Below are 13,410 nucleotides of genomic sequence, written 5' to 3' on the forward strand. Positions count from 1 at the left end.
GGCACACCAATACCAGTTACTACATACGGACTCACTGATTCCTAGGTCTACACACACATCCACTCATTCACCCTTACAGTCACTCATACATGCAGTCACTCATCAATACAACACTATCATATGCACTCATACACCTACACAGACACTCACACACCACCACTCATCCAGACTTACACACACACCTAGTCAGTCATGCAAAGAATCAATCACACTTCCATTTACTCACCTAAACAGTTATACACACACCACCTCACTTATTCATACAGATACTAACACATACTTACTCTCTTATGCAATCACTGATACAAGTACACACTCATCCATACAGCCACTCTCACAATCACTCACTCTTACATATAGTTATTTATATACACTATCACTCACATATACTGCCTTTTACATAAGTAGTTACTCGCACATGTACCACTGAGATATCCATTCACTCACCAACACACCCATACACACACTCACCCACCCATACAGCTGTTTCCATATGCACTCTTGAACCCATACACCCAATGAATCAACCACTCACACATCTATGCACAGTCACACAACTCCTACCCACCCACACACACACTCAGGCACCCATACAAATACTCAGGCAGCCAATCAATAAACCATATAGACACTCATGTAGCTACTCACCAACCCATGCAGCTGCTTACACACCAACTGACAGACTGATACAGACATTCACACAGTTTAGTCACCAACCCATGCATTCAGTAAGACACGTTTAATTCCTCACTTATACAGTCAGACATGCACCTACTAAATTCTCCAGCCAGACACTTATACACCCAATCATTCTTCAATAAAATTTGGCATATATATTAAACATATTTAAACTTTATAGAAACACACAGTCACTGGATGATGTCATCAGTGATGCCATCAGTGATGTCATTTGAGATGTCATCAGTGATGTCACTGACCATGTCATGAATGATGTAATATGTGACATCATCAGCAGTGCATTGCGGGGCGTGAGTAATAGTTAGCTGAACTAACTATAACGGCGGAATTTCTCTGGTTTGGTACGAGTGAAATGTCCAACTAACTATAACGTCCCTGAAACTTATGTTTTTTTCAGTAAATATATATATATATGTTTCGTCAGTAGCGGGTTCACCGTTAAAGGCGGAGGAGCTTCGCCTCACACTGCTCATTGAGCAGTGCTAAAGAAAAATAAAATGATAATAACAATAAGTTCTTATCATTTTATTTTTCTTTGCGGGACTCCAGCCAGGTCGGTCAGGGTGGGGCTGACCTTGCCGCAGTCCGAGGGAGCAGGAGTAGGGCCGGCCAAACAGTCATTCGCACTTCGCATGTTCTCCACTGGGCTGTGTTGCACAGCTCATTGGACAATATGCCCAGCCTCACAGGTACTGCCTGCACGGTTAACCAGGCCGCTCAGACCAATCACGACACTGCTCCTTCAGCGTAGTGATTGGCTGAGAGAGTCCGGGAGCCTAGGTGCTTCTGGTGGCAGAGAGCGAGGACGAAGGAGAGACGAGGTAGTGGCGAAGATGGTAATGTTATTATTTTTTCCTTGCCTCCCCCCTAAGCCCCCCACCCAACCACCCCCGTATAGTTAGGACCTAGTTTCTATAGAAAAAGCATTGTCTGTTTTGCTAATAATTTTGGGGCAGTTTGATGAATCTTCACGAAATGTTCAAAGCTAATTTGCCAGTCAATTCAATTCAATCAAGCTTTATTCGGCAATGAAGTCATAAAAGCACATTTACAAACATTACATAAAACAATTAATAAATTACCTAAAAAGTTAAAATTACAATTAAATCTTTGAACAACCGTCAAGCTAGGTATTTTTAAAACAAAGAAGAAAAAAGAGAAAACATAATTAGTGGGGGCAGCCCATATGGACTTATATCACACAAGTATTAGCATGGTATAATTTGATGGTCACATTACTTTAGCTACCTACATATGATAACTACATCAGATAGATTTTGGCTGGATACAATATTATTTTAGGGGGAGAAAATTACAGCGTGCCTCAGAGCTTTTGACCTTATGCCCCAGGTCCACCCTAAGAATTTGGCCACAGCCATACAGATCGGTGGTGCGGGATCTGTGCACAGAATGCGAAGGGCTATAGCATATCTTCTGATGCCCAGAAATCTACAGATTGGTTTTATCCATATTTCCCGGGGTGCTACATACATTGGACAGAAAAATAATACATGTCCTACATTCTCACATTCTTCTACACATCTATAACACCTGTTGTTCTTGGTTCCTTGGCCCCCCATCTGGAAGTGAATTCTGCAACAGATAAAGTGCCCACTCGTAACTGGAAATATAATTTACGATCTAGGGTTTTTTCAATGATATCCCAGTACTTCTCTGAGAGAGGATAGGCTTTTAAATCAAGGAAACGGGATGATAGATGGGTGGAAAGGCCGTTGGAGATTTCCGACTTATAGACCCATTCCCAATACATTATTTTCAGCTTTTCTTTGGATGGGAAAACAACATTTGCAGGATCTTTCCAAAGTTCAATCAGGCCTATACTACCCAAAAGAGATTCAATCCCATGTAACCATGTTATTTTATGGAACCTATCTGATTCTATTATGTCCACAAAGCCACTCCTGTAATGGGCAAGTTCGTCTGTACACCAGAGCCGACGCCAATACAGTATTGGACGAAGCTTCGCCAGATGTTCAAGTGGCTTTTTGCCAAGGTCCAACAGTAAAGGTCGCAGTGGCGTGCTAGAAGGGAGGTTTGTGATCTTGCGTAAAAACGCATTTTCTAGTACCTTCAGACTGTTCAGGTTACCGAAGCCCCAGAGCTCAGCCCCATAAAGGCATGAGCTCAGGACCTTAGTCCCATAGATTTCTAAAACTGGAGAAATTGGCTTGGTGTGTGAGGTTTTACATCTAGACAGAAGAGCACCAGTCACTTCAGCTGCTGTCTTAAAATTTTCAGGGAGATTCATCAGGTAGAGGCTGAGAAAAAGGGGGGCCCTAAAACTCGTTTTCCCCATGTTGATTCCCATAGAGACTTTCGACACGACTACAGCCTAAATTGCTGGACGGTATTACACTAAATTTGTCAGATAGCTAGATATTGGTCCAGAGTAGTGCCTTTTAGTAGTTTGGTATAAGTCCCTTCAGTAGTTTTATAGGTATTAACCGAAATATAAATTTTTATATCAAGGAGCACGAATCCTCTGTATAGCCGACAGTACCCATGCTGTAATCTGATTGGCTGCCAACACTTCAACCAGGAAGTGTTGGTAGCCATATTGGGACTCAGCTTCAGCTGAGTCCCCACAAAAAACCTTAAAGTATAGAAAAGGTGCAGAGTAGAAATGCCCTGACCCCCCTAGATGTGGTCGTGGGGTCCCAGAGGGACCCTGTTGGGGTTTTAAAACTGCAGGGGAGGTGTTGCTCCTTTCCGTGGGAGCACCTCTGGAGTGTGCACAGGAACTCTGCACAAGGGAAGAAATATTTTGCCATCTAGGTTTTAGGTGAAGGAGACACTGTGAGGTTGTTTTCAAGAGGAAACACAAGTTCTGCTGCAAAAGTGAGTAGGGTTACCCCTGGCAACTTTTCTCCTATTGGTTAGGGAGGCGCCAAGTGCCGCCCCCACCCACACGCTAATGCCAGATATAAATGTGGCATCTCTGAGCACCCTCTTTAAAACACTACTGGACCTGAAAGACAGAAGAAGGACTGCACCTGTGGTTGAGACCTGTGAGGAGGCCTGAAAGGCTGGACCTATTCCCACTTGTACCTGAGACAAATAAATGGACTCCAAAGGTCAGTTGGATGGCCACCTGTTAAGGGACACAACATAATACGCTGCTAGAAGCAACTTATCTGAAGAGTCCAGCTGACCACTTTCCACTGGACCTGCCCTGCACCCTCCTGGTGGCTGCTGCTAGGGTGAGTTTTTCCCTCCAAGTGCTGTTCCTAGCACTCTTAGCTGTGTCAAAGTGTACTCAACCTAGCAGGTCTTAAAATCTTGGGCCTCAAAGACCTCTGGAGGACTGGGACAAATCTGCCAAGTCATTCTAACTAAGGTGCGTTGCCCGTGGGCTAGAGATTCAGGTATCCCCCATGCAGCAAATTCAGAGAGACGTAGTGGAGACGTTATTAGGGCTTAATGAGCCTTATTCAGCTATACCTTTCAGTCTTGCCCCACTAGAGGTCCTGGGTGAAGGCACTAAAATTATCCTGCCTGTGAGGTACCTTCCTTGGGTATGAATTTGAGAAGTTTCCAGCTTGTAGCTTTCCTACCAAAAGTTAACGGCTTTAAATTGACTTTGTCCTACAGCTATCCTGCCTCGTGAAGCCCCTCTCAGCCACAGCATGCTACCATGCCCCACGGAAAACTTTTAACTTCCATTCCAGGTCCCAGTCAAGTGCAACCAAATGACAGATGTTGCCCAAAACACTTTTTGGTGCTGTTTACAAATTTAAACTTTAAAAATTCACATCTCTGGTATTCTGTGTTGGATTTTTGTCGTTTTGGTGACAGTTTGTTCATTTAATTATTTTCTATTTTTAGAAACTGGCGTGGGATTTTGATTGTGTTGTGTTTTCAACATTTTAACAGTTTTTGTACTTCTAAACGCTTTACACATTTTCTTAAGTTAAAGTTTTTTGCTGTGCTATAGCTACCAGGGAATGAAGTCTGGAATAAACTACTTAAACCTTTACTGGACCTCACAAGAGTGGCACCATTATTACTTGTGGTGGACTATCATCCACCCCAACTAATAATCCACTTTATCACAATAGAGAATTTGCATGAAAACCCATCAGGTCAGGGTGACTTGCCAATAGAAGCATTCATGATTGCTATCCTTGATTCACTTAATTTAAAGGTGCATTCAAAGAATTCACGTTTTCACCTAAATTCAAAACAGTTAACCCCATTATAGTTCAATTCATGTCTATGACGGCCCCAGTAGAGAGTATTACATGATTGATTTTCCTGTTCTTCATTAATACTGTGCCGTCAATATTGCTGATATTAGAGATGCCTGACTTTTGAATATCATTCTCCAAACAACTAGGCAAGAGGTGGCATGGCGTTTTCCCCTTGCTGTGTTTTCTAACCAATCCTGAGCAATCTGGACATGCCGTTTCCAGCTAGGCAGTGCCATAGGACTCCTCTGTTCCAGATTTCATTTCCATGAATAAAGTTTTATCCCCCGTCTCTTCATGCTTAACCATAAGTCTTTTTAATTTAGATTGTATAGCAAAGTCATTCTATCTCGAATCGCCTCAGAACATCATGCTTGTTGACCATGCTGATGCCCTACAAGTATGCGTTAAATGATAGTCAGATCGAGAAACATTCTGTATTGAGTTGCTTCTCTTTCCAAAGTATAGCTGAATGTTCTTCATCTTGGAATACACTGTTCAACAATGCTGCATTTACGAAATTCAAATTGTTCTGTCGATTGCAGATTGTAACTTCAGCAGTAGTTTAACTGTTGTATGGTCTGGCATCATGCTTGGTAACTTATGAGCCCCCATCACCAGGGTGCATTAATTCTGCAGACACTAATATCCTATCTGAAAGGTAGGAGGCATTCCATTAGCATAGTGAAGCGTCAAGCTGGCTCTCATTTCTAAAGCATTGGCAGGAACCGCCATCAAGGCGATTCCTGTCAATGCTGCTTACAATTTGCTGCAGGGCTTCGTCAACCTGATGGAGCTCTGCACTACACTATTTTCTGAAGCGGGATTTACTTGTTGAAACTTAAAAAGACAATGCTCCTCTCATCATGGACATCCTCTCCCATGGCGAGTGGAGCATTTAGCAGTTTTCACGGCAACTTACCGCCAGGGTTTTCGTGACTGTGAAGGGCAGTGAAAACTGGCCTCTTATCCCACCCATATAAATTAGGTGGGTGGAATTAGAGGTCTGCCTCTGACGGCCCTTACTTGCAGAGCCGTCGGAGGGGTTATACACAGCAGAGACAGAGTAGTCTCTGCCGTGATAAAACCTTAAACCTATGGTCTGCTCTCATCTAAATTTGGCAGACTGATCATTATCTTCATTATCTTGGTGATATAGAGAGAGAACCAAAAAAGTGAGGGTAGAGGCTATTTGAGGCCACACTCAACAAAGGAATAATGTGTCAAGCTGTCAAATAGTGCACGAAACCAAGGAGCACTCCCCTCCATGCTCCCCAAAATAGGAACCAGTCCTACAACAGTATTCAATGCAAAAAGGTTCATCACTATACAATATGATATAAACGTGTCGTATCAAAGTTCAAGAACAGTTAGCACACAAGGAGAAATCCAAATCCGAGATGTTTCTTGAAGTAGTTTCTCTTTTTTTTTCTTGAGAGGATTTTTCTTTAATATTCCATGAACAAATGTTCATAGCCATAGCCAATGTCACTGCAAACTACGTCTCCTTGTGTGCTAACTGTTTTTGAACTTTGATATGACACGTTTATATCATATTGTATAGTGCTGAACCTTTTTGCATTGAATCTTGGGGATATAGATACTCTGTCACTGTTGTAGTGGAGTAGCTATACCACCAATATATAAATCGGGCCATACGTTAATTATCGTTGTCTGCCCCTGACAGCCCTCTTCAAAGACAATTTCTTAGCAGGGGAGTCTGCCTGTGGAGCACACCTGAGAGGAGGACCCTGTGGGCAGGCACTGTTTACAGATTTCACCTACTTTAAAGTGCACCGTTAGGGTTCTGGGCAATGTATTAATCTTAATGCAGTTAGCATTAAATATATTGCCCAGCCGCCTCACAGTTCTTCAATGAGAAACTGTGCCTGTTGTGTTTTTTCCACCCTAGGAGTATTGGATCAGCCCAATTCCATTTCGCAAGGGGAAAAAACAGACAGAATTTCCAGGTTTCACTTACTGCACGAGAATCTAAACTACCTAGTTATTAGATTACCAGCTATACTCCAAGGTATGATCATGTATGATCATATATCAGACCTCATTGTCAGTTATAGGTTTAAAAAGCTTGAAGTATGAGGAATGAGGAATTAAGGTGATGCTCACCCTGAGGAGAGTGCCAAAGAATTAATATTTTCTGTGGCAGCCTCATTTGCTAGTAAAGTCAGCATGATTGATGTAAAGCTTGTTCTCATTGACGAAGGCCAAGTTAATATAGTATCGCTCCAAATACACTAGAACATTTCTGGTCAATAAAACTCCTAAAGTTGCATAAAATGAAACTCATAAGGACACCATTAATAGAGTAATCTCCATCCAAGAGACTATGGAGTGTTTGATTGGTGTTCCCTGAAAATATCACAAATGAAAATATCCCAACTGTTAGTGCATCTGTTATCATAAAATTAACCCAGCACTCTAAATACACAAGAGCGTAGAAAGAGTTGTGACTATGACATGGAAATTAATCTATACTAGTATATATGTATAAGTGTATCTTGACCAGAGCTGTAGCATTTTTAGTATCTCCTACCACTCATCCTGCAACTTCTCTCCCAAAATATCGCCTCCTCATGCCACAACTCTAATCCATTTCAAATGTATGAAATATAAGGACATTCTGAATACTTTCTCACTATCAAAACTCTACCACATTCATGAAAATAATTGACACTCTTAAGTTCCAGCAGCCATTGCTGAATATAGCCCAGTCATTACTTCTTGTCGATGAGCCATGGTAGTATTTTTTCAGAGTTCATCAGGGGAGTTTTTAGCACCATTTCGCTCTCCTCATTGTCCGGCTTGCTTGCCTTTTTTTAAACTCATGAGAAGATAACCAAATATGGACAATTAAAACTTTTGACTCTTTTGGCTGCACTGGAGGAATGCCAAGGCTATTTGTGTTGGTTTTTCTTGATGTCCTAGAATTATTTGCTTGCTAACTGTACCACCGAGGCAAAGTTCGTTAAGATCATTTTCTTAGACCCTTCATACTTCACTTACCTTTATCACTTGTCAATCAGAGGGCTGTACGGCTTTCTCGTTAGCTCAAGAAACATGCTTTAATGGTTCTAGAAAGTCAGCCAGGAGAGGAGCAGGCTAAAAGGGTTCTCTGCACCTACCTCACTAAAAAGTGACTGGAGAAGTAGGTGTCTCTTAAGGTGTCTGACAAGAGTTGCAGCACAACTATAACCATGTCCTGGGTTTTCTGGATCGCTTACACTCCAGGAGTGTGAACATTGTTAATTTTAGGATATCTCTCCAGGTCTTCCAGTTTGTCCTGCTCTGCAACTGGAGCACTTTATGGCGCGTGTAGCCTCCAAGATAGATATTCTTTATTCAGTGTGGTTCAGCTGGACATCATGTTTCTTTAGCTACAGCTTCAAATGCTGGAGAAGTAACTTATAAATGAACATGCAATAACCATAAATATGAACGAAAGATGATAAGGAATTAGCTCCCAGCAGTTATAAGCACATGTGGTGTCTGTCAGTATGAATTGTGTTATCAGTCAGGGATCACAAGTTAAATTCAACACTGTTGTTGTCAACGCCTCCAGATATTTATCCTGGAGATTCTAACAAGATGGATGGTAGTGGGCACCACCGTCCACAGTGTGCAGGCAGTGCTCACTGTTCTTGTTTGAGTTTCTTTAACGGTCTTCTTTCTAGTCTTACTTGATGGTTTCTCAGATGCTGGAACACCTCAAATATACACCCAATTAAGGAACATTAGCCTTCACTCGAACTAATAGATATGCTGGCTGTTTTGCCATACCAGGGAGGTGTGCGACTCCAACACTGTCGCCCCAGCCTCCGCCCACAGGGAATCATACGTTTTTTTTCTGATAGCTATCACTAGACTTTCCTTTTGTTTTTTTGTACTTGCTCTTTAGCTTTAATTTAGTTAGATAATTGTTGATCTAATACATGTCATTTTCTGTATTTTCTATTTTCACCCACAACTCTCATGCTGTCCTTACATTAACATATCTAAAATTCCGCACAACGCTTGAGACATCATGTTTGGGATTGATGTTTTCGGTGGTACTGGTTTCACTACACTTGTTGAACTAATTGTAGAGGAATGAGACATACGTTTTGGCTCAGAATAATATGATGACCGCCTGTAGCACTGGCAATGATATTGAGATGCATACACTAAGCAAGATTATGCCATCATAATCTAGTCATAATATAAGTATATAGCAAAGGAACAATGTTTTAAACATTTACAATGTCAGTATACAGCCTTAAGAAAGTTCAGAGGGACAAAACACGTGTTGCTGTTGGACACTAAATGATAACAAATGTCCAATCAGAAGATGAAACAATGACTGATGTGTAGTTGTTAGGGGTTAAACCCATTTATTTAGTAGACTGCCAAACGGGCAGCTTTTGTTGGTTTCTGAATACACTTTGAGGAAGCCGGGTGCCATTTTAGGTTAGCACCGACTAATACAAAAGACTTTGCATTCTCAAAGTCACTGAAAACGACGTTTCACATAACAAGTCTGATATCACAATGTACTAAGATTACAAAATTAGGTAACAGAGCCACGGTGAAAAAGTAGCAATATTTGCACTGCAGTTGATTTAGCAAAAAAAGTGCACATTCAATTGTGAGTGTCAAGTCACTTTGTGAATCTCTGTTGACATGTAGAAACGAACCCAAAGTTACTGAAAAGTGCTAACAATAGAAATCTTTGCACCATGCAAACTAGAAAAGGTCCCTTCTTTAATTTGCATATGGACAAGGAGGCACCTGAAATCGCACTGTTGTGTATTTCTAAGTAACCAGAGAGAAAGCTAGAAAGATAAACGAACTTAACAAAAGAAAACTGCAAACTCTGAACTTGATGTGCGTACGTCAGCTTTCCTCAGATGCATGTGCCACGATGAATAACACGACTAAATTACATACATTTTGAAAATAAGAAAGGAGGGAAGCGTAACAAGGCAACATGAAGGCGTTTACGAATCAGTACATTTTTGTAAAATGCACACATGCGTGCAAGTATATACAGACCATCTGTAGGCATGCAGAGATAAAAAAAACAGACATGTTTATCATCTGCAAGCTCAGTACACTATTCTTCTTGCTTACATAAATACAATATTTTGAATAGGCACAACGCCATTGCACAGTTTGCAATTTGCAGATATGTGCATTATAGGCATCCATACTGTGAAATCTTCCTACCGCCCAGCACACGGCTAATAACCTATGGCCAAAGCCTTTTTTAGGTCTCGGCTCGAAGGCTGCGCTTGCGCAGTCTCGATCCGAGATTTAATGACTTGGAGAAGAGGGGCTTGAACCCGCCCCTCTTCTCCCCTGTTCTCCATTGGCTGGCCTCTTGAATGCTGGCCAGCCATTGGAGAAGAGGTCCGTCATTCCGATTAGGCCCCGTCCTTTTCGGATCGGGGGCGTGTTTTTTTCAGAAAGTCTAATTATCTCCTCCAGCCAATGGCAAGAGGAGATAAAAGCAAAACACGCCCCCGAATCCGAAAACGCCACTGCGTTTCTCCGAGGCATTTCTGCTCTGCCTCGGAGAAAGGCAGTGGTGTGCTTGCCTTTTGCTCTGCCTTGTTTGTTTTGAGAATCTGGTCACTCTAGGTACAGGCCCCACCTGTGGCCGGATCCCACCATTTGTGCATTGTCCCTTTTCGTACATATGTTCCGGGGCCTATTTTCTGTCGTAGTCCGACCCTGCCTGAGCTCTGTTGCCTTCGCTCCGTTTATCTGTACCCACACACAGCAGCACGTGCTGCCTCCGGCCGACCCCGTGCCACTCATGATTTCCCCAGGTGCAGAGAGTTAAGCAGTTAATCAGAGGCGCCCGGCCCGTGCCCTGGCCCAGCGCTCCTCACCGCTGCCAGCAGAGCCGGCTCCCTGACTTCTTGTGCGGATCGCACGATGCTCCCAGTCATTCGGTGGGACATAACCGCCGTTGTTTATCTGAAAGTGAGGTCGACCCCCCTTTATTATTTCCTTTGGGGGGGGGGGAGGAGATCTTCCCTGAGACGGCAGTTTGTATTGAGCGATTAGCGGAGTCGCCCCCTCCTTAGTGTAGACCTCAACTACGTATTTCCTAAACTCCGCCTTTCAGCATTCTGAAAGAGCTCTCTCTTCTCCTTCCCATGGAAAGACAATGTATAATTTTCCATCCTCCCTGAAAAGCTCTTGCTGCTGCCTGGAACTGGAGGGGGTTGACAGGGGGGTCAGAGCCACGCAGGGCCCTCCCTCCCTGGCCTGCTTTCAATTAAAATCAGGAATTCGGCCTCTTCCCTGCCTCGGCGGAGCCGGGAAAGAGCCGGCAGGGAGGGTACTCAAGCCGGCCTCTGCTTTCAATCATGTGTCTCGCCCCTGCCCTCCCTCCCTTTTGTGACCCTGGCGTGGCAAATATGCCTGAACTAATGTTGTGGTGGTGGGGGGCTACGTAGAGACTCTTCCCCCTGGAACTTCGGGGGGGGGGGTGGAGGAAAGATCTCATGTTACCAATAAACACCTATATCCTGTTTCAACCTCTTTACTTTCCAAAGATAAAAAAAAAAAAACACAACGTGGCTGTCTGTGTTGCCGATGAGCGGTTATAATAATATCCCCAAAAGTAGGTGTGCTGTGCGTGAAAGCGTGGTTAAAAATAAAAAATGCGGCGCCCCACTTGGAACAGTTTTCGTACGCGACCCCCTGGCCTGGGGCTCTTGTGTTTATTTAAAAAACGAAGTTTCCTATTGAGGTTAAGCGTCCATGCACGGTAAAAATGAATTATTTCCATTATACAGCCTCAGGGCGCTTTCTCTTTTTTTGAGCCCCTGTCCAAGGATTGGTAACTGGGCGATAGTTGAGAGCTGTGACACCTCGCCTCAAGTCTCGGTGTGAGATTAGTGCACAGGGGCACGAGGCACCTTAAGTGGGTTGAAGGGGCGTAACTATGAAAGCTGCACGGTGGGGGTTCACAATACGGCCAAATGAAACCAACCTTTTTTATTTTTTAAGCGGGCCCCAAATACAGGCACAGTTCTGATTCTGTTACAAGAAACAGAAGTTTGATGCCTATTTCAATAGATTCGCTTAAGTCCTGGCCTTTCGAACGACTACCCCTGGTGACCAGCCTTCTTTGGCGCTATATGGAACGTTGGATGAATGCGTTTATAGTAGGTTAATGGGCGGGTGTGGCAAAGCGCTTGAACCTTTTAGATACTTAAGAGCAGCGTCTGAAGTTATACATAGATATTTTTGATGTATTTAGTCTTGTACGCAAATAGTATCGCATTACAAAATTCTGGACTGTTTACTGCTGTTGTAAACACTATGAAGGAGCAGTATTGCCTTTTATTGTATATTCAGCTTTCGCACGCTGTATGTAATACCAATGTGAATTTACAATGCAATGGTCTCGGCATTGGTAAAATTAGAGCTATTGGCATTGCTCATGACATTATTTTTGTTTGTTTTTGTTTTTAAAACATTTAAAGAAAAGGCATTGTCATGAGCAATGCTAATAGCTCTAACTTTAACAATGCCGAGACCGTTGCATTGTAAATGCTTGTCTATACGTTCCCTGGAATACGGCTATTGTGAACCCCAATGATATTTTCAAAAGTTGTTTTAAACTGTTTTTACGGTTTTTGGCGGATTTCTTGTTTGTACAGTGTCCGTGTATCTTTTTTGGTGTTTGTAACGTCACGTGCAAAAAAGATTATTGAATCTAATGTGATTGTTGTATTTTCATTAAGGAAGTATACGGACTCCATTTTTCTTACCAGGTTATGGGTTTGCACCATAAAGCCCATCTTCCTGCAGTCTGTAGTTAATATGTAAAGTTTGCTATTTAAATATTTTCTTCTCGTTGTTTTCCTTTTCTACAGAAACAGGCGGCATCTGCATCGCCCCCAGGCCTGCAGAGCCAGGAGCTGAGATTGTTCCAGCTATAGCCATGAGGCCGTTCTTTGGAATACAGCCAGCACTGATGTCGGAAAACGTAAGTCCAGCAGCAGTACACAGAAGTGTTGCATTGAATGAGTGAATGTTCATGGGACAGTCACATGAAGAGATTTTAAAGATGTTAACCATCCAGTGTCACAACAGCGTGTGAACCAGAATCCACTAACAACACAGGCTTATAGGGAAACTATAGGACATTAGGTTATTAGTTGTGCAGGATGGGAGGCCTGCACAAGTAATAGGCCCACAATTTCCCCTTTCTGGGAACCAAGCACCCCATTGTAGTGCTTGACTCTCGCAGGGTAGCAAAGCAGAGGAGTCCGCGTCCTACTCCGTGGGGGTGCTGTGGGCTAGTATTCACCTAATATTTGTATTTATTTACCTAAAAAACAATGATGATAAAAATCAATGAAGTGTATCTTTCATGTATCATATATTATACAAAGATTAACCACATGCAAACAATAAAAACCTTTTAAAAAACGGTGTCTTTACAGTCCATTATTCTCTAATGCATCTATAGTTCACTTGAAAT

General features: G+C 42.6%; 1 protein-coding gene across 1 annotated transcript in view; it reads left to right on the plus strand.

The window, feature by feature from the left end:
* The window catches only part of ACSS1 (acyl-CoA synthetase short chain family member 1), a 1,009,364-nt gene that overhangs the window by 753,929 nt on the left and 242,025 nt on the right, over window positions 1–13,410 (plus strand). Inside the window, exon 9 of the mRNA XM_085612062.1 lies at window positions 12,800–12,912. Within this exon, the coding sequence (XP_085468188.1) occupies window positions 12,800–12,912 (113 nt within the window). The remainder of the gene's footprint in view (window positions 1–12,799; window positions 12,913–13,410) is intronic.

The sequence above is a fragment of the Triturus cristatus genome, chromosome 6, assembly GCF_964204655.1.
Source record: "Triturus cristatus chromosome 6, aTriCri1.1, whole genome shotgun sequence".
Lineage (NCBI taxonomy): Eukaryota > Metazoa > Chordata > Amphibia > Caudata > Salamandridae > Triturus > Triturus cristatus.